Genomic DNA, 18678 nt, shown 5'->3' with positions numbered 1-18678 from the left:
AAAACACAAAAATGTATAGAATTCCCCTCAATCTCTACCTCCGATTAACTTGGAGAGTAATGCTTCTCCTTAGTCCTTCCATCCCCTCCCCTTCCCTTCCTTTTGAATTAGTAAGCATTCTATGTATATAATTATAGCCCATCAACTCCTTTTTGTTGCCCACATTATTTTTATTTTTATTTTTTTTCTTCATAGTTCAAACTGAAGTTAATTAGGAATGCAGCAGGATATGGAGCTTCAAGAATACTCTCTCTTTCTTTATTTATATATTTATGTTTTGTAGGTATGGGAGTGGGTGTGTGTGGGGGGGGGGGGGGGGGGGGTTGAGGGGCAAGAGAGAGACACCTTTTCCACTTAGTTATATTTATTATGCAACTGAATTAAACAAATACTTGGTTTATTTGCATTACCTCTGTTTCCCTTGGCAGCAAGTATTAGCACATGTAAGCTGGAAAGCTCTATGCTAGTTTTGAAGCAAAAAACATTTTGTAAATTGCATCATGATTTCCTTATCGTCAATTTAAACATATGAAAGTAAAATATTCCAGACAGATGGTCATAACGGGACCTTTTTTTTTATTAATGAGACAATTACATCTTCAACTATAATAAAGTCACAGGTTTTCACAGCTAAGACGCGTATTTAAATTTTAAGAAAACCCTGATAACTTCAAATTGAGAAGCCAGCAAAAATAGCGAAAAATTAAATACCTTAAAATTATAATTATAAATTGGAAATGCCAGGAGCGTATTTACAAGATAAAAAAACTCGTAAGCTCTCCAATAAATATTAATTTAAAGGTACATTATCTATTTTCTCTACTATTAGTAGATGGAAGTTCAAGGGCCTAGGAGACTATCATAAAACCACAACCCCATGGAAAGAACCATGAAAAACTTTGCCACCAAAATAGTTACCACACTGTTGAATGGCTGAGAGTGATGTCATCCTGTAAATATTTACAAAGTTTTATGGCCTCTTGAGGGCTGGACCACTTGAACTGCCTTTTGGCTTGGCCAAGTAAAATCAACCCCACCTCCCTTTGTTCTTTGCGGTTTTCGACTTCTGTTGTGACTTCTGAAAAGCCTGTTGTTTCTGCTTCTTTCTCGCCTCTTTCTCAGCCTGCGTGATTTTTGAAAGCATGTAAACTCAGAACCAACCACTATATCCTATTTTATGTTATCAGGAGTTTGAACTAGAAAGTGAAAAGATAAACCAAAACCAAAGCACCTTTGACATCTTGGATTTTGCCCTTACTTTTGGGCCTTTGTCCTCCAATTCAGCCTCTCGATCCAGATCCCTCTGTCTTGCTTCCAAGTTCTTCTCCAAATAATACTAAATACATAATTTGCAAAACCAAGGAATACTTTGTTACCAGATCATCTTAAACAAAAACATCATCTTTAGAAAATAAAGCAACACACTAATAAATTAAAAGAGATTGGCTCCCATACATCATCACCCCTTTGAAAAAAAAAATATGAAACTGATTTGGACCATCGAATGACTAAGGGCAATATTGGACAGCTAAATATAATCAATCACACATTTCTAATAACAAATCTTATAATTTGGATTGTGATGATTGAGAGATTATTAAAATATTTGTTTTAACACTTGAATATAATGAGAAAAAAAATATTTCATCAGATCCCGTGGTTGATGTGTGTGTGTGTGTGTATGAGAAAAAAGAGAAAGGCTTACATTGTAATCACCAGTATAATCCTGAAGAGTTTTGTCTTTAACCTCAATTACTCTATTCACAATCTGCTTTATGAAATAACGGTCATGAGATACAGTAATGACAGTACCCTGGTACTCGCATATCGCCTCCTGTGACCACAAATAAGCAACATCATATAAGAACTTTATGCAACATTGTGTCATAGTGACAGTAAAAAACAATATGTGAGTGTGAGAAACTCATACCTCCAACATCTCTTTAGTAGGTATATCCAAGTGATTAGTTGGCTCGTCTAAAATCAACAGAGTTGACGGCTTCACCATGAATTTGCAAAAGGCAAGTCTTGCCTAATAAAAACAATATATAAATTAATAAAGAGAAAAACAAACATATAAATCCTTGAGCCATGACATTTACTGAACATGCCAGGTTGCAAGCAATGAAGAAAAAACAAACAGAAATGGACTGTAAGGCCTTCTATTTAATAAAAAGATAAGTATAAATGCTGGAATGGACTGTAATTTACATAATGAGTATAAAGACTGTACTGTGCTTCACGTAAATAAAAAGGTAAAATATAAAAACTGATAACAACAATAGATAATATAAACAGAAAACCAAACAAATAAAACCTTCAGCCATGACATTAAGTGAACATGCCAAGTTTCAAGCCATGAAAAAATTTGAAGGGCAAATATTAGTAAGGCCTTCTATTTAATTTAAAGCTGAGTATAAATGCTGGACTGGACTACAATTTTACATAATGAGTATAAAGACTGAACTGCGCTTCTAGTAAATTTAGAAGAAGTTGCTTATACTAATCATCTAAGGATCTTCTATTTTAACAAAAAAAATATGGTGACATAAAGAGATTTTTAAGCAAAATTTACCTTTTCTCCGCCACTTAAAACAGCGACTTTCCTATCAAGCATGTCCGCCTTAAAGTTCAAACGACCGAGAAGGCCTTTTATATCATCTAGCCTCCAATTCTCTGCTGCTTCTTCAACTATTTCTATAACTGTCTTCTCCAGATCAAGCGCTTCAGCCTGGATTTGAATGCATAGATTTATTTTATTAGTTAATATCTTCTAATTTAATTGAAACGAGTATGCTTAAAGACTCAGAAACTGTAGACTGAGATCATTATCAGATTAAGGATATCATATGAACGATTGCAAAGGATAAGAAACTAAAGGGAATGCATACTATAGCATATCTTAAGTAAAAAAATGTCACACTGATAATGAAGAAATATAAATTATAATTTACAAGTAGGCACAGCCTACCTCCCTCGAAAAAAAAATTTATTTACTGGCAAAGTGAAATCATACTGAGGCACCTATATGAAATACTGGGAGTTTTCATGAAATTTAGAATAAACAAAATTCCAAGAAAGGCTAATTGTTCGGCTACAGTTAGAATATCTGAAAGGTTTACTTGAAAGATATTTAAGCTAAGCAACGAAGCATGGCTTTTCTTTTCCTCTTCTTTTAACTAAGAAAGGAGCTATAATGAAAAGAGGTTATCGTACATCATACCTGGTTCTGCTCGAAGAAGTTAGGGTAAACATTGTAATCACCAAGTAAAATTTCACCGCCTTGAGGCTTCTCCAACCCAATTATAAGTTTCAACAGTGTGCTTTTCCCGCAACCATTTGGCCCTATGATGGCAATCTTTTCACCTCGCTCGATTTTAAGATTTGTCTTCTCAAACAACTGCCATGAATTAGATAATGTTAAAAACATAAAATAAAAATAAATAAATAAATAAATAAAAACTTCTCTATCAGCTTAAGCATTTTTGTTTTTAGAGAGCTGATTAAAACGCCCAATCAAAAAAACACCCCAAGTAGCAAACCAGGTTAAGAGAAGGTACAATGGCTCAAAGAGGCATACAAGTATATATGATCGAGAACTTACCCAACAAAAAATGGTATACAAGGAAAAATGACAAAACAGTTCAAAGAAAGTACCTGCATTTGGCCATGATTTATTTTTTGGCACAAACATCTCAATAAAAGAACATGCTCAATACAACACCCATGGTGCTAAAATATAAACACAGTACTTTTGTGAACTATTGTGATAAATGGTTGGACGGAAAAGGAATCCTGACCTTATTTTCTCCATACCCAAATTCGAGGTTCTTCAATGTTATGACGTTTTTACCACTTCTGCCCTTCTCAGGAAATCTGATTTTTGTTTGTTTCCTCAGAAAAGGTTTCTCCACTTTTCCTTCATCCTGAAGCTTCTCCAATTTCTATTTTTTGCAAAGGAGATGACAAATTCTGTTAGATAGGCCTGTATGCCCCATACTGTATGAAGTACTGTTTAGCAAGTTGACATATGGATATTTGTAAACAAATCTGCAGAATTTCAAGATAAACCCATCTTCTTTATTTGGAAAGAAAACTTCTGAATTCTCATCCTATCATGAAATTCTACTGTCATGCTGATCTTTTTAACAAACATAGTTAATTGTACAGAATAAACTATGAGAAAAAACAAGAAAAAAAAAAACATTGACTTCATTAACTGCAGAACTTAAACATTTCAACTTTGAATAGTTTAATCCTTTCTGATTAATATATTCTATTAGTGGTGTTAAACATCAATTAACTGCAGTACTTAACTTTGAATTTCCCAATAAACTAGGGAGTTTGCTCTTGTTGCAATTATGAAAACCAACAGCCTTATCTACACAACTCTGATTGAAAAAAGAAGTTATGCCATGTCTAAACAACTGATACTACCTTTTCTTCACTGGAAGCACGGCCGGAGTTAGCCCCCGCACCCAGCCTTTGAATCAGATCCTTCGTGTTTTCTATCTCTTTCTGCTGCTTCTCCCATGCAGCCTTCTGTGTCTCAATCCAGATGGACTTTGCAAGCAAGTATTCTGAGTAATTCCCTTTGAATGTTCTCGAAATGCCCATGTCCGTCTCCACGATCTTCGTGCACAGTATATCCAGGAACGCCCGATCGTGTGATATTATCACCATAGGCACCTCCTGTTGTACCAGGTACTGCTCCAGCCACTCGATCGTGTCTAAATCGATGTGGTTTGTCGGTTCATCAAGTAGTAGTAGATCAGGCTCCTGTAAGTTTCACAAAAGATAATTTCAGACCCAACAAACCTTTCTGCTTCACTTCACTTTATCTTTTGGCACCAGCTACCAGGAGATTTCTTCATGAATTGTTAAATAATATTTTGATATGGTGAATCAGAAAATCTCAAGAAAGTTTCAATTTTTTCCAGCATTATGGTGGCTTGTACAGAAAAAATTATTACCACAATTGGATCAATATATCCCGAAAATCACTATACCCTAAACATCAATTCAGTAACATCATCAACAGAGTTCCTCCTGTAAGATGTGATATTCCACAATTCACTTATAATTCAATGAAACTTGACCAAACCACATACTTCACCCCAAATACAACAAAAAATCTTGACAAAAGATCCTCTCAATTGTAAAAGAAATTTCAGTTTGCCACTCTGTTTAAGCTAAGATAAATATCTCGGACATAGTTCATCATCCTAAATATCTTGGACTTAATTCTTTCCCAAAGCAGCAAGGCATAAAATCAAACACCATGTAAACATACCTGAAGAAGAATCTTCCCAAGAGAAATCCTCATTTGCCACCCGCCACTGAATGAAGAAACCAGTCGATCGGCGTCTTCAGGCAAAAACCCCAACTCGGGCATCAGTTTCTTAACTTTAACCTCAATCTCATCCAAATTCACATCTTGAGCATGTCTCTGCAACAAATCCAACTCATCCAATAATCTTCCCATTAGGTCCAAATCCTGTACCGAACTCTCTAATGCCTTTTGAACCTTCTCTAATCTCTCTTGAACCTCCATTTCCTCTTTGAAAGCGCTTAGAAACTCTTGTCTGACAGTATTTGTGCCGCATACTTCGAATTCTTGGCTCAAAGCTGCGATCTCCATGTTCTCTTTCGTTTTAATAACATTTCCAGAATCGGGTTCTTCAAGTCCTAGGATTATTCGCAATTGGGTTGTCTTACCCGCCCCATTAACCCCGACCAATCCTACCTTCTCTCCCTTCTTCACTTCCCAGGTGACATCCCTTAGTAAAGGGACTCCATTGTAGCTCTTGCTGATGTTCTCTAATTTAACACCAGAGGTGATACTGGAGGCGCCACTACTGGTTTTCTTCTTTTTCTGTCTTCTAGAAGATTCATCAATGAAGCCGTTAGACAGCAAAGACTCGATTTCTTCAGTGGATATGGTCTCAGTCTCTGCTGCAAGTCTAGCAGTAACCCTAGAATTTCGTCTTCGATTTAAGGTGAAATTTGGTCTTTTGGAATGAGAAAGGTGGAGGCGGAGGGATTGAGGCGGTGATATCGAGATGGGCCGGAGACGAGGAAGGAACGGAGACTGGAGCTTGGTAGCGAGATCCATGGCGAGATGGCTACAATTTTGGAAGGAGAGCTTCTAGTGAGGTCTCTCAGAGAAGAAACTGAGAGACCACAGAAAAAATGCGCTCAGCCCGGGAAGGAAGAATGAATGGTGAGTTCTAATTCTTATCGCGAATTTTTGTATAATTTTCTTTTCTTTTTTATGGTATACGGAATACGCACTTTTATATGTATACTGTATCGTGTATCTTTATTTCTCTTTTCAGAGTTGGGGTGTTCTATTTGTTCTGTGAAGTGTATTGGAAATTGGGTAATGACCTCATGATTGCTTATATTTACAAGATTACCATTGTTTGAAAAATCAAGTGGAAAAAACTTGTTGTGTCGTGTCGTGACGTGACTAATATACTGTGATTTTGGTCTTGTGCTAAACCGTGTGTAGTGAGCAAGTTAATTTTTCATGTGTCGTGACTAAAATGTCAAAAGATGATCATAACACGCAAATGGTCATGTCAAAAGAGTCATGCCGTACCTAAATGTGCCGTGACCAAATATGACTCGCGTGACTCGCAGAACTATTTGATCATAATTTATGTTAGTTTATTTAAGATTCACTATTTAATCAAAATCTAATGATCCTAATTATACGTAACTTGTGTGACTATGTGTCGTATTGTGCTATGATTAGATTTTTCTCATAACGTGTCGTGTCAAGTTTTCAAAAAATAATCACGGCACGTAACCAACACACGTACCGCATTGTTCTGTATCATAACTGTTCCGTTCCGTGACAAAACCGGCTCTACCGTACCATTTTTCCTACTCTAGCCTTGATGGTTGTTCGGCGGCAAAATCTAAGTATTTTATAATGTCTAAGTTTTAATATCAGTGAATTCGGCTTTTATGATAACTCGGTTATTTGATTACTAGTGCAAACTGTGCAAGATGCGAAAATTTAAAGACTTGCAGAAGAATTATTCCAAACAGAATGCGGATAATTCGTAAATTTCATTATGGCTAGGGGTATATTCGGTAGACGGTAATTTATGACAGGAAGTGTGGCGTAGATAAGGTGGAGATCTAGCGGTGGGATTGTGGTGGTTAATGCACCGTGCGACGATTGACAGCCACTAATGGACTGCCACGTGTACTTCGCGAAAAGGTCATGCGGAGCGTATTCGACCGCGTATCTATCTGACATTCTGACCAGTGGGCCACCTAGAACCTTCGCCTTCGCGGCTTCGCGCTGAACATCTATACTTCCCTAAAATGCTAGGCCCAATAACAATAAGAATACAAGCTTTATATGTAAAATAGGCCCGGCCCAATACTGCAATTTGCTGTCTTTAATTTCCCAGAAAAGGGGATCCTATGTTTCAGATCGTTTTGCGTTGACATTTTTTTATCTCAGTTTGATTTTTGTCAGAGAGGGTTAAAGTGCTTTTAATTTGTGTGTCTGTTGTATTTCTATTTTTAGATTTCTAATAATTTAATATTTACATGACGTTAGATACATATAATCGATATTATTTGATTGCAAAATTGGATATTTTAATTTTATTTTAATTAATATCAAGAAATTTTAGATGTTGATTTTTTAATTTATTGATTATATAAAACTAAAATAAAAAAGTGATAATATCTTATGTATATGTAGAGAAAATAATATAGATTATATTTAATAATTTTATTCTGACATTAAATTTCAGAATTTTTGCTATTAAAATTTAAAAAATGAAGACATAATAAACACAAAAAATAAAAATATTTTAATCCTCCTATTTTTTATAACGTGATTTTCAAGTTAGAATAATTATGTTTCTCAGACGCTAACATATTTGCTTCCAGATGATTAGTCAAAAAAAAAAAAAAAATTGAACGCTTCCATTTTGTCCATCGGCATTCATTTCCTTCTAGAAAGACAAAGTATGAGGTTGAAAAACAATTATAGAGAATATATTATCAATAATATAAGGAGGCTGATAATTAACCCCGCATCTCCCATCCCGCAATTAACCCCGCACAAAATGCCAAAAAACTCCAGCTGTCATTTTTTTTTTCATAAGGTATTAATACTTACGTACAGAAGTATTTATCTCTAAGAACGAAAGTATTTATCTCTAAGTACGAAAGTATTTAAGGGACCATGCACATTTTTTTCATAGAGGGTGGGGGGAATCTCAAATCACATGGGGGACCATGCACGTTTTTAGAGGTGGGTTTTTTTTATCTCATTTCAATCTCGTCCACATTTCTCACAATCTATGAAAAATTTTGCGAATCTAAAACCACGAACGTTTTCTACGTAATTTTCTCTTTCAAATGAGATCCATGATGACATACTTTCGAGCAAGTCGTTACAGAAGTATTTATCCCTCATTGTGTAAGTATTTATATCTATACTTGAAAGTATTTTTTTGCATATAATACTTATAATACATGATATTAATACTTTCATATATCAGTATAAAAACTTATAATACATGATATTAATACTTTCATATGTCAGTATAAATACTTATAATAATTGATATTAATACTTTCATATGTCAGTATAAATACTTATAATAATTGATAGTAATACTTTCATATGTCAGTATAAATACTTATAATACATGATATTAATACTTTCATATGTCAGTATAAATACTTATAATAATTGATAGTAATATTTTCATATGTCTGTATAGATATAAATACTTGCATGATGAGGGATAAATACTTCTGTAACGAGTTGTCCGAAAGTATGTCATCATGGATCTCATTTGAAAGAGAAAATTACGTAGAAAACGTTCGTGATTTTAGATTCGCAAAATTTTTCATAAATCGTGAGAAATACGAACGAGATCGAAATGAGATCAAACTAATTTGGAGAGAGATAGAGTGGGGGGATGGTGGGGGGATGGAATGGGGGGGAGTAATATAATTGTTCATAATATAAAGCTGACAAATATGACTATCTAGAATTAAAGAGAACTATATTAAATCAAGTCTCCTAGCTTCTGACTAAATTAAAGCCTCTCTCTCTCTTCCTCCTTCCTTTTTCCTCTTCCTTCTTGCTCTGCTTGGAGAAGATTTAGAAGCCATGGCTAATTTGACACAAGTAATATTTTTCTCCATTCTATTTATTTCTCTTCCTTCTTGCTCTGCTGTCATTTTTTTTTTATGTTTTTTTTAATTTCATTAGATAAACAAAGGTAGTACAATTAAGGAGACTGGATTCAGGTTTATAACAAGATTTTAGAGCTAAAATCTCATGTTTACACACTCATTCAAGTCTTAAAATTTGATATAATGATATTGTACATGTTTGTAGTTAGTGGCGGATCTACATTGAATCAGAGTATAAGCATGCCTACACCTGAAGTTTGATAGTTAAGTATAGATATAATCGGGTTGTTGTCTACTTTAGGAGAAATTTTTTGTCTATCTCTGGAAAGCCCACACTTAGAATTGATTAATTCAAAGCAATTTGCAACCCGCTAGTTGTACCAATAAAATTTTTTAGCCTACTCCTGATAAAATTCTGACTATACCCTTATTTATAGTATTACATATATGACAGTAGATTGATATCATGTTCAGGATAATTCTCATGTGTCAGTGTCAGTACCGAAATTCGGGGAGTGGGGCAAAAGAAAGGGAGTATTCATGACGAGGGACTACTCGGGGCACTTCGCGATGGCCCGATCTGTTAGGAGGTACCGCAAGAAGTTGTTGTCATGGACTAGCTTTCGCAATGGTGAAGAGTTGGTGGATGAGTCGAGCAAACCTATCACACGTCCTGAACATTACCGTCACTTCAGCAACAATGACAATAGCCGTCGTCTTAACAATCGAACACGCAAGTCACCGGTATGATCTCAAATGATCCTTTTAAAAAAAATTAAATAGGGGCAATTGTATAACTAATTTATCAGGTTTTATCTTGAGAAGTTTTAAGCATGCAATCATGAAAAATATAAATTTGTAATAACAGGAAGCATGGCTTGTTGAAATTGGGTAAAGAGATGGTCATAATTTTAGAATGGCCAAGATAAAATCCATATTTACCAAATAACTTTTCCTAAAAAAATAATTTAAAATATGTGATCACCATAAAAAAATCGGTAATATTATTTTAAAAATTGTAACCATCAGGTTAATTTTTTTTTTCTTGATTTTTCAGGCAATAGGAGGTTTTATGCGCTTTCTTTTCTGCTGTGTAGGTCGCTGAAACAAAATCTTAGGAGACATAAAACTATTTTGTTTGTGGTTTGAAATTTTTTGCACAAGACATGTAAATTTATTCTTGATTAACATTTCTTGTGGGAAGATCAACAATTCTTTTGTTAGTGTCTTCCTGTCATATAGTAAAAGCAGGAGAGGTACAATGCTTGAGATTTGAATTTGGGAATTATATAGGAATGTTTTGTAATCTTTTTTTTTTAAAGAGATGGGTTATGTTACATTGCAATGCATAGGTATTTTTGTGCATTGGACTATAAATCACCGATTCAAAGTTTAAATGACCGATCCAAACCGTTCATCTTGTTCTCCATATTAATATGTGCTTGGAGACCAAATTTTATATTTTTTGAAATCTTTTTACTATTTATTAAGCCAATTTGAAAATCGCTGATCCAACGGTGCCTTTTGATTTTACTGTTACTGTTGGATCAGCGATTTTCAAAGTGGCTTAATAAATAGTAAAAAAATTTCAAAAAATATAAAATTTGGTTTCCAAGCACATATTAATATGGAGAACAAGATGAACGGTTTGGATCGGTCATTTAAACTTTGAATCGGTGATTTATGGTCCAATGCACAAAAATACCTATGCATTGCAATGTAACATAACCCATCTCTTTTTTAAATACATTTATTTATGCCAAAATTGTAAATTACGAAAAAAATTATGTGCCAAAATTTAATTAGCAAGAGGTTTTAATTTGTTTAACAAAGTGATTTCCAAATTTTGGTAACTTATATATGTCTTTCTGTTGCTAATTAATTATAATATATATGAACTAGGGCCAAGAAATGGTTTATCAAATTGCATGATAATATGTCGCTGTTTGTGGAGTTGAGAAGCAATGGTCAAATAGTCCAAGTAAATGGTATCATAAAAGCATTTTGACAATTGATACCACTTAGTTAAAAAAAAATTAAAAAAAAATACTGGTGGTTCTATTTACAAAATTGATTATTTGAAAAATTTCATGGCTACACTAAGTGGTATCAATCGTCAAAATGCTTTTATGGAAGTTAGCTGAAATAAAAAATAATGGAAATTAATTGATCCCTATTCAATACTGGTGGATCTGTTTTATGGTTGCGGTATAGCTTTTTCAAACCTTAAAAGCTATAGCACTATAATCTCTATTTAGAATCTACATGTTTCATGGTATTGAATAGGGATCAATTAATTTCCATTATTTTTATTTCAAAATCAATATGTTTATACAGAACTTTTTATATATTTTAGAGTAAAATACTATGAATACTATGAAATTGACTCCTATTCACATTTAATCCTCATATTTAGAAGCCTGACACCGCTCCTAAATACATGTCTCATATTGTATTTAAAGCTCTCAAATTATTTTCGTAACGAATAAGATTCTCAAATCATTTCCAATAAGTTTTGAATCGACAATCTTCTACACACACAGATGATATGACCTCCAAATTTAATTTTAAAATTTTTATCATGAACTGTAGTAGATTTAGTTCTCACAAATCTAAAATTGTTGAAATGTATGATCAAAATTAAGTAGAATATATGCATGCAATTGTAGAGATGATAACCTGTATATTGCTTGGAAGGTGCTCTCTTCATTAATAATTATAATCACATTAACTCCAGGGATTATTTAAGGGAGCTAATAATAGTACTCGCGTTACAGTACCTGCAGGGGGGGCCCATCGAAAATTAAATGTGAAAATATAACTTCTTGTGGAGATCGCAAAAACTACACAATTCGAATTTTTTTCCTAAAATATTAATACCTATGAACGGAAGTATTTATACCTATGTATGGAAGTATTTATACTTATGATGTGAACAATTATTTATTGCGTGGATTCTTAAAGCACGAAGATAACAATACTCGCGCTACAATATCCGGGGACCACCGAAAATTAAATGCATAAATATAACTTCCTACGGAACCGCAAAAACTCAACAATTTGATTTTTTTTCCTAAAGTATTAATATCTATGCAATTTTCTCTTTCAAATGAGATCCATGATGATGTACTTTCATACTCGTCGTCAAGCAAGTATTTATACCTCGCCGTACAAGTATCTATACCTACACTTGCAACTATTTTTACATATGACACTGAAAGTATTTAATATTTAAGTATTGAAAGTATTTATACTTATACACTGCAGTATTTATACCTATGAGGTCAACTATGTTTGTTAGAAGAAGGTTAACGCTGGAATGATTTGGGAACTCGAAAAGAGATTATCATAACAAGTTACGCGTCAAAATATTAATATCTTACTTTTTTAAGTGCTAATATCTTATCTTCTAAGTATTCTCCATTTCTTTTAGAAAGACACTCATAGCCTTCAACTGCCTTTTGTCCGATTTTTATATCTACGAAGGTATAAATATCTATGTATTTTTTACATATGACACTGAAAGTATTAATATCTAAGTATTGAAAGTATTTATATCTATGTACTAAAATATTTATTTTTATAAGGTCAACTATTTTTGTAAGAGAAATGTTGATGTGGAATTAGTGTCGGAACTTTGAAAGGGGAACCATATAATTAGTGGGGATTATAGAGAAAGGGTGCTGCTGAAATTTTAGAATAATAATTAGTTAAGACTATAATATCTTTTTAGAATAATAATTAGTTGACACAATATAATTAGTGGGGACTATAATACATTATTTCTCTAAGTGCGGGTACTGTAGTACGAATACTATAGCGCGAGTACACTACGGGTACTGTGACGCACATGTGCTGAAATAATTATTCATTATTTAATTAAACTTTCATCTGAGTTGGCGATGACTAAGCATATGCATATGCATAGCTTGTCTGACCAGACAAAATTTTCAAGTTATTAATTATTAAAAGGAAAATGTTTCAATGCTGCTCACATGTCCTCATATATTCCCCAATAGTAAAATTTCTGCAATATAAAAAAAAAAAAAATTAGCAATTTTTCATGACCAATGTGATTTTTTTTTTTTTTAACTGTGAGCATCCATGTTGATACCACTTATTTCCACGTGCCACTTGTTTGTATAGATTAGGTCAAAAGCAGGAGTAAGGAAGCACTTTATAAATACTCTTATTATAATAGGAGATTCTATGGTAAGTTATATTTGGTGGACCATTCATTTTATGCGAACCTTCTAATTAGCCAATGAAAACAATACAAGTTTGTCCAAGGTTTTCAGCAAATCTTTCACTTCATACGTGCACTTTTTTTTTTTTTTTCTTTTTTTTTCAGTTATTGGCATGGCATGCAAAGGGTTGGAGAACCAAGAAGATTGATTTATCAAATCTATGTTATTCACATTATTGTTTAGGTCAAGCCTCACAAATTTTGTAAGCGTAAATTTCGGAAAATAAATCTGCTGTAATTCTCGGGGAATTACAGGACCCTGTAATCTCAATTCTTTCTCGACATAAGTACTTGACAACTTACTTTTCGAGAATGTTTCTGAGATCTGCGCATGCAAAATTTTTGAACGGTTGATATCAGAATTTCAGAATTACAGCAGATTCGGACTCTAAATTTCATCACAAGTCACCAAATTTTATTTTTTTGTTACGAATTTAGTTACTCAAGTTTAATTTGCTTTTATGTAGTAATTAAAAATTTCAGTTGTTCCAATCAAATCATTATGTTATTTTTTCTATCCAAAATATTAATAGAATATTCTCATCCATCTCTATGTCACTTTATATCAGTGTTCTAAATAGCTAGCTATAGCGGCGCTATAGCTTTTCCGAACCATTCGCTAAGCTATGAGATAAAAGTGTGCTAACTCAACTACGACCGCTATAGCTGTAATAGCTGACCGTTATTACCGCTATATGAGCTGTAATAGCTAACCGTTATTACCGCTATATGAGGCCCGCTATGCTACATGGATTTTTTTTTGCAATTTATATGAGCTTTTGTACTTCTATTCTTATTTTTAATGGTGCATGGTCTTCTACGATAAGTATATTAAACCAAACTATATGCTTCTATTTTTATTTGTGATTTATTCTATTATTCTATATCGAGAAATATTCAAATATTAATTCTTCATTTTTGTTGCTCTTCATTTGTAAAATTATTATCGTTTGTTTCAATTTAAAAGCTAATTTTGATTATTATTATAATATATAAAATATTTAAATATGTATATTGACTTCATTTACCTTATAAAATTAATTGCTCTTTGTCTATTATAATATATGAGTAGAACTAGGGTGCTCTTAAGCTCACCAAAGTTTTGGTGAGCTTAACTCTAAAACTCATTAAATCGATTTTAAATGACGAATCCGAACCGTTGAAACCCGCCTACCTTACGTGTGATGCATCTACATGTGAAATTTTTAAACATTTGAAATAAATTAATTAAAAAGTCAAGCGGTCAAAATTAGAAGGTTAATAAATTAATTTTAGTGCATTCATTTTTGAACGTTTTTTGACCGCTTGACTTTATACTAAATTAATTCGAATGTTTAAAAATTTCACATGTAGATGCATCACACGTAAGGTAGACGGGTTTCAACGGTTTGGATTCGTCATTTGAAATCGATTTAATGAGTTTTAGAGTTAAGCTCACCAAAACTTTGGTGAGCTCAAGAGCACCCTAGTTCTGCTCATAATATATAATACTATGAAGTATAAACTATTAAATAACGTTATTTTTTAAATCTTTTTTTTTCTTCTTATTTGCATAATTGATAAAAAATATAGACTTAGATTAGTTGTCATTTAGTTGTTACGTTAATTCTCTAATATTGATTATGTTGATAATTAGTAGAAATATATAATATAAAATATGAAAGGAAAAAATCGCTATGTATGATAGCTTCCGTTATAGCTACGCTATTCGCAATAGTTTTTTTTTTGGTTTCCCCGCTATGCCGCTATAATCGTTGTTTAGAATCTTGCTTTATATTTTATTAGTATTTTAAACGGAAAAAATAACAAAGTAATTTGATTGAGACAAATGAAAAATTCTATAGCCACACATGAACAAGTTAAACTTGAGTAACTAATTAATTCGCAGAGGACAAAGTTTAGTAACATCCCGAAGAAATTTATGCCAAATTTAAATATCATTTTACATTATTTCTTGTTTTGAATTATAAATTATCACACCCCCAACTTAATTTCATAGAAGCAAAGATTTTGTGAAGAAGGGTTTCAGCAAAAGAAAAACAATATTATTTTTTCTTCTCCTTTTGTCTGCCATTTTTAAATTGTAAAAAAAGTACTTTATTACCCTTCCAATAAAGTACAAATGGTTATGTAGAAAATCTATTTCTTAAAAAATGTGAAAAAAATTGGTGAATGCTTTAGATGATGAAAAACCTTGAGATTGTAACAAATTACCTTATCCACGCCTAAAAGGAAGGAAAAGAAAATGTTAAAGCTTCTAGGAATTCTCCCCTCTTGCATCAAAAAAGACTAAAATACCCTTGACACATCAAACAATGTAATCCTCAACTCCAATGTTTCCAAGTCAAAGAAATCACCCCTTAATAGATCACAAAAGTGACAAATCCCTCATACCAAAGCAAACTTTTGCTTTCAATCGGTACCAGAAAATTTACTAACCGTACCAGACAAAAAGAAATTTACTAAACTACCACAGATGCAGAAAAGAGTGCTAATAGCTAAATATTCATCCTCAGAAAACCCATGTAAGAAAATCTGGATTCCCTTAGTAGCTAGGCAAACGAAGACTCATCAAGGAAATATGTTTGATATAAATCAAACAATTCTTGCTTATATGAACTCCTAAATATTATTGCATGAGTAAGCTACGAATGATCGCAGCCTCAGCACTATCTGTTTCAGTCGAGGCGAGCAGCTCTGACAGCCTCTCGCTCAAATCATCGACCTCTTGGTGTAGGCTCCTGATGTAGCTACAAGTTTCTTGCAATACTTTCTTTGCTGACACCTACATATTAATTAATTTGTTTGAATGAGCAAAAAATATCTTTCTGGGTACAGTTTCTGGTAAAAAAAGAATCGACTAACTAATATCAGTTGAATATAGTACATTATTTTGGATTTTGTCATAAAACATCCTCGTTAATTTGGAAAATATTGGTATTAAACTCATACTCTATATATAGAGTTGGGCTATGATACTTTGCAAAGTAAAGCGAGTATTTTGCTTCACGTCTATATCTTCAATTTCAAATTTTAAAATGTTGATCCGAATCGCTCAAGTTGATCTCCATATTAAAATGTGCTTAGAGACAAAATTTTACATTTTTTGGAAATTTTTACTATTTCTTTAGAATTTTTGAAAATCGTTGTTTTTCAGAAAATTCTGGACCATCAAAAACAGCGATTTTCAAAAATTCTAAAGAAATAGTAAAAAAATTCCAAAAAAATGTAAAATGTGGTTTCCAAGGACATTTTAATATGGAGATCAACTTGAACGGTTCGGATCGACATTTTGAACTTTAAAATCGCAAAATATGAGTGTGTAAAACACCCATTTTATTTCGCGAAGCACCGTAGCCCAACTCTCTCTCTCTCTCTCTCTCTCTCTCTCTCTCTCTATATATATATATATATAGGTACCCTGTTTCACATTATCTGTACATAGGTACCCTGTTTCACACAAAGTACATTGCATTACAATTGGTATTAAGAAATAATGGAAGATTAATTAAGTAGGTGAGAAAGTTCACCCTGCTATTACGCCTAATCGGAGCATCGGGAAGCATCATCTGAAGCTTTGACACGAGCTCGTCGATCTGTTCCTCTGTGATCCTTGAAGCATTGGAATGCCTTGAATGGGACCTTCTACTTGACATTTTCCTCAATGTGTGTAGATTAATTTGGAGATAAATACTTAGACAGAGAGAACAGTGAATTAGGTGCTAATTAGTTTCTGTGGATACAGAGGTTTCTGTGCTGTGGTTGTAGGTGTTTCCAGCAAGGAGTTAGAATGTGAGAGAGAAATGGTCAAGTTTTGTGCTCCTTATATAGTGTGCTACATATACTAGAAAATGGGTATTTTTTTTTCTCGGGGGGAGGAGGAGAGATATGTATAATGTATCTATGTTGTTTAAAATAGTAAAGAAAAAGAAAACAAATAGTATGTATTACTTAGCCAAATATGTGAACAAATTAGGGGTCAAGGATTTTCAAATTAGATCTCCATAGTCCATACTGTTACATTCCTATTTCGAACTGAAATAGTACCACAACATTGAACCAAAAATTTCATTATTATATATTGTGAATTTCAATCAAACTAAACAGAAGTTGAATAAAAATATGAGGAGAACAGATGCTAAGGTTCAATTAGGAATCCATGGGAGCTTACCCATCATAATTTTTAGGCAATTAAACATTTTTTCAATCCATCAAATTTGGTTACATTTCAGTCCCTATTGAAGCTCAATCTTAATTTTCTTCCCAAAGTTTGCAAACATTTAGGAAAAAGATCTTGGTTGGTATTCCAGAAGTGTTTATACTATCACACAAGTAATTTATATCTGAATTCTACAGTGTTTATACCCAGTGTACAAAGTATTTATCAATTTCTGAATTATTATAAGAAAATTTAAGTTAAAGATTTTGTTGAATAAGTAAAATATAAATTTTAAAGTTCATAATTCTAGTAATATAAAGCATAAACATTTTTACATTAAGCATAAATACTTCTAAAAAAAAGTATAAATACATACGAGGTACAAATAAGGACGAGGGCGGATCTAAAGCCATTCAAAAGATGGCTAAGCCACCCCTATGATTTTAAAATTTTAGTTATGTATATTAAGATTTAATTGAATTTTATTTTTTTGAAACATTTTATATAGAGCTAGTCCTGTTGAGAAATAGAGTTTAGGTCTCAGAAAATCATCATTGACCATTTAGGAAGGAAAATAGACTAGCATCTTGAATTAGCTGTCAAGCTTAATTTAGTACCTAGCATAATTTTCTGAGGTTAGGCAAATCTAGAATATTGTACGTTAGAAAAGTAGCCAACGGCTATATCATTCAGCATATAATTCTCAGTCTATAAAAGGCCTTGAGAATAGATTGTAAAATCAGAAAAATTCAATACAGATTATTTCATTATTTCTCTTTCCAAAAAGTATTATGGTATCAGATTAGGTCTAAAGGACCTGAGAACAAAAATCACAAAACCCTAATGACAGAAGCAACAACAACAGACAAAGTCGAAACAAGAATGGCAGAAGCAACAACAGGTGGTCAACAGTCGCTCAATGGCAACGCTAATCCAAACCTGAGGCTCATGGCCACTCTACTCAACGACAACAACTATCTGTCCTGGGCAAGATCGGTATCACTGACTCTCAACGGCAGAGGTAAGATAGGCTATATCAATGACAAGATAAAAAAACCAGAACCCCCAAAAGAAGGTGAGGTTGATCCTC

The 18678-nt window shown here is 33.0% G+C and overlaps 3 protein-coding genes across 3 annotated transcripts; 1 reads left to right on the top strand and 2 right to left on the bottom strand.

Moving 5' to 3' along the window:
• Positions 1-693: 693 nt before the first annotated feature.
• On the bottom strand, positions 694-6308 carry LOC144566093 (ABC transporter F family member 5-like). The gene is made up of 9 exons (XM_078315965.1): positions 5294-6308; positions 4438-4779; positions 3801-3944; positions 3224-3400; positions 2576-2731; positions 1931-2032; positions 1706-1834; positions 1232-1336; positions 694-1123 (listed from the first exon to the last, which is right to left on the bottom strand). The coding sequence occupies exons 1-9, from the start codon at positions 6113-6115 to the stop codon at positions 1028-1030; spliced, it is 2073 nt and encodes a 690-aa protein (XP_078172091.1). The 5' UTR covers positions 6116-6308; the 3' UTR covers positions 694-1027.
• Positions 6309-8954: 2646 nt separating this feature from the next.
• LOC144566759 (uncharacterized) lies at positions 8955-10495 on the top strand. Its single transcript, XM_078316781.1, has 3 exons — positions 8955-9175; positions 9658-9927; positions 10241-10495. The coding sequence occupies exons 1-3, from the start codon at positions 9158-9160 to the stop codon at positions 10286-10288; spliced, it is 336 nt and encodes a 111-aa protein (XP_078172907.1). The 5' UTR covers positions 8955-9157; the 3' UTR covers positions 10289-10495.
• Positions 10496-15611: 5116 nt separating this feature from the next.
• On the bottom strand, positions 15612-17233 carry LOC144566521 (transcription factor ILI6-like). Its single transcript, XM_078316558.1, has 2 exons — positions 16960-17233; positions 15612-16214 (listed from the first exon to the last, which is right to left on the bottom strand). Exons 1-2 carry the CDS (start codon positions 17083-17085, stop codon positions 16059-16061), a joined length of 282 nt encoding a protein of 93 aa, XP_078172684.1. The 5' UTR covers positions 17086-17233; the 3' UTR covers positions 15612-16058.
• Positions 17234-18678: the final 1445 nt, after the last annotated feature.

The sequence above is a fragment of the Carex rostrata genome, chromosome 15 (genome assembly GCF_964058835.1).
Source record: "Carex rostrata chromosome 15, lpCarRost1.2, whole genome shotgun sequence".
Taxonomy (NCBI): domain Eukaryota; kingdom Viridiplantae; phylum Streptophyta; class Magnoliopsida; order Poales; family Cyperaceae; genus Carex; species Carex rostrata.
The sequence above is the reverse complement of the archived record's forward strand: the minus strand, read 5'-3'. Positions and strand labels throughout refer to the sequence as shown.

Coding starts and splice junctions, on each gene's coding strand:
- LOC144566093 (XM_078315965.1), bottom strand. CDS start 6,115: ATGGATCTCGCTACCAAGCTCCAGTCTCCGTTCCTTCCTCGTCTCCGG. Junction 4,780..5,293: donor TTGGGAAGATTCTTCTTCAG/GTATGTTTACAT, acceptor TGAAACTTACAG/GAGCCTGATCTACTACTACT. Junction 2,732..3,223: donor ACTTCTTCGAGCAGAACCAG/GTATGATGTACG, acceptor ATTCAAATCCAG/GCTGAAGCGCTTGATCTGGA.
- LOC144566521 (XM_078316558.1), bottom strand. CDS start 17,085: ATGTCAAGTAGAAGGTCCCATTCAAGGCATTCCAATGCTTCAAGGATC. Junction 16,215..16,959: donor CGATTAGGCGTAATAGCAGG/GTGAACTTTCTC, acceptor ATTAATATGTAG/GTGTCAGCAAAGAAAGTATT.
- LOC144566759 (XM_078316781.1), top strand. Junction 9,928..10,240: donor ATCGAACACGCAAGTCACCG/GTATGATCTCAA, acceptor TTGATTTTTCAG/GCAATAGGAGGTTTTATGCG.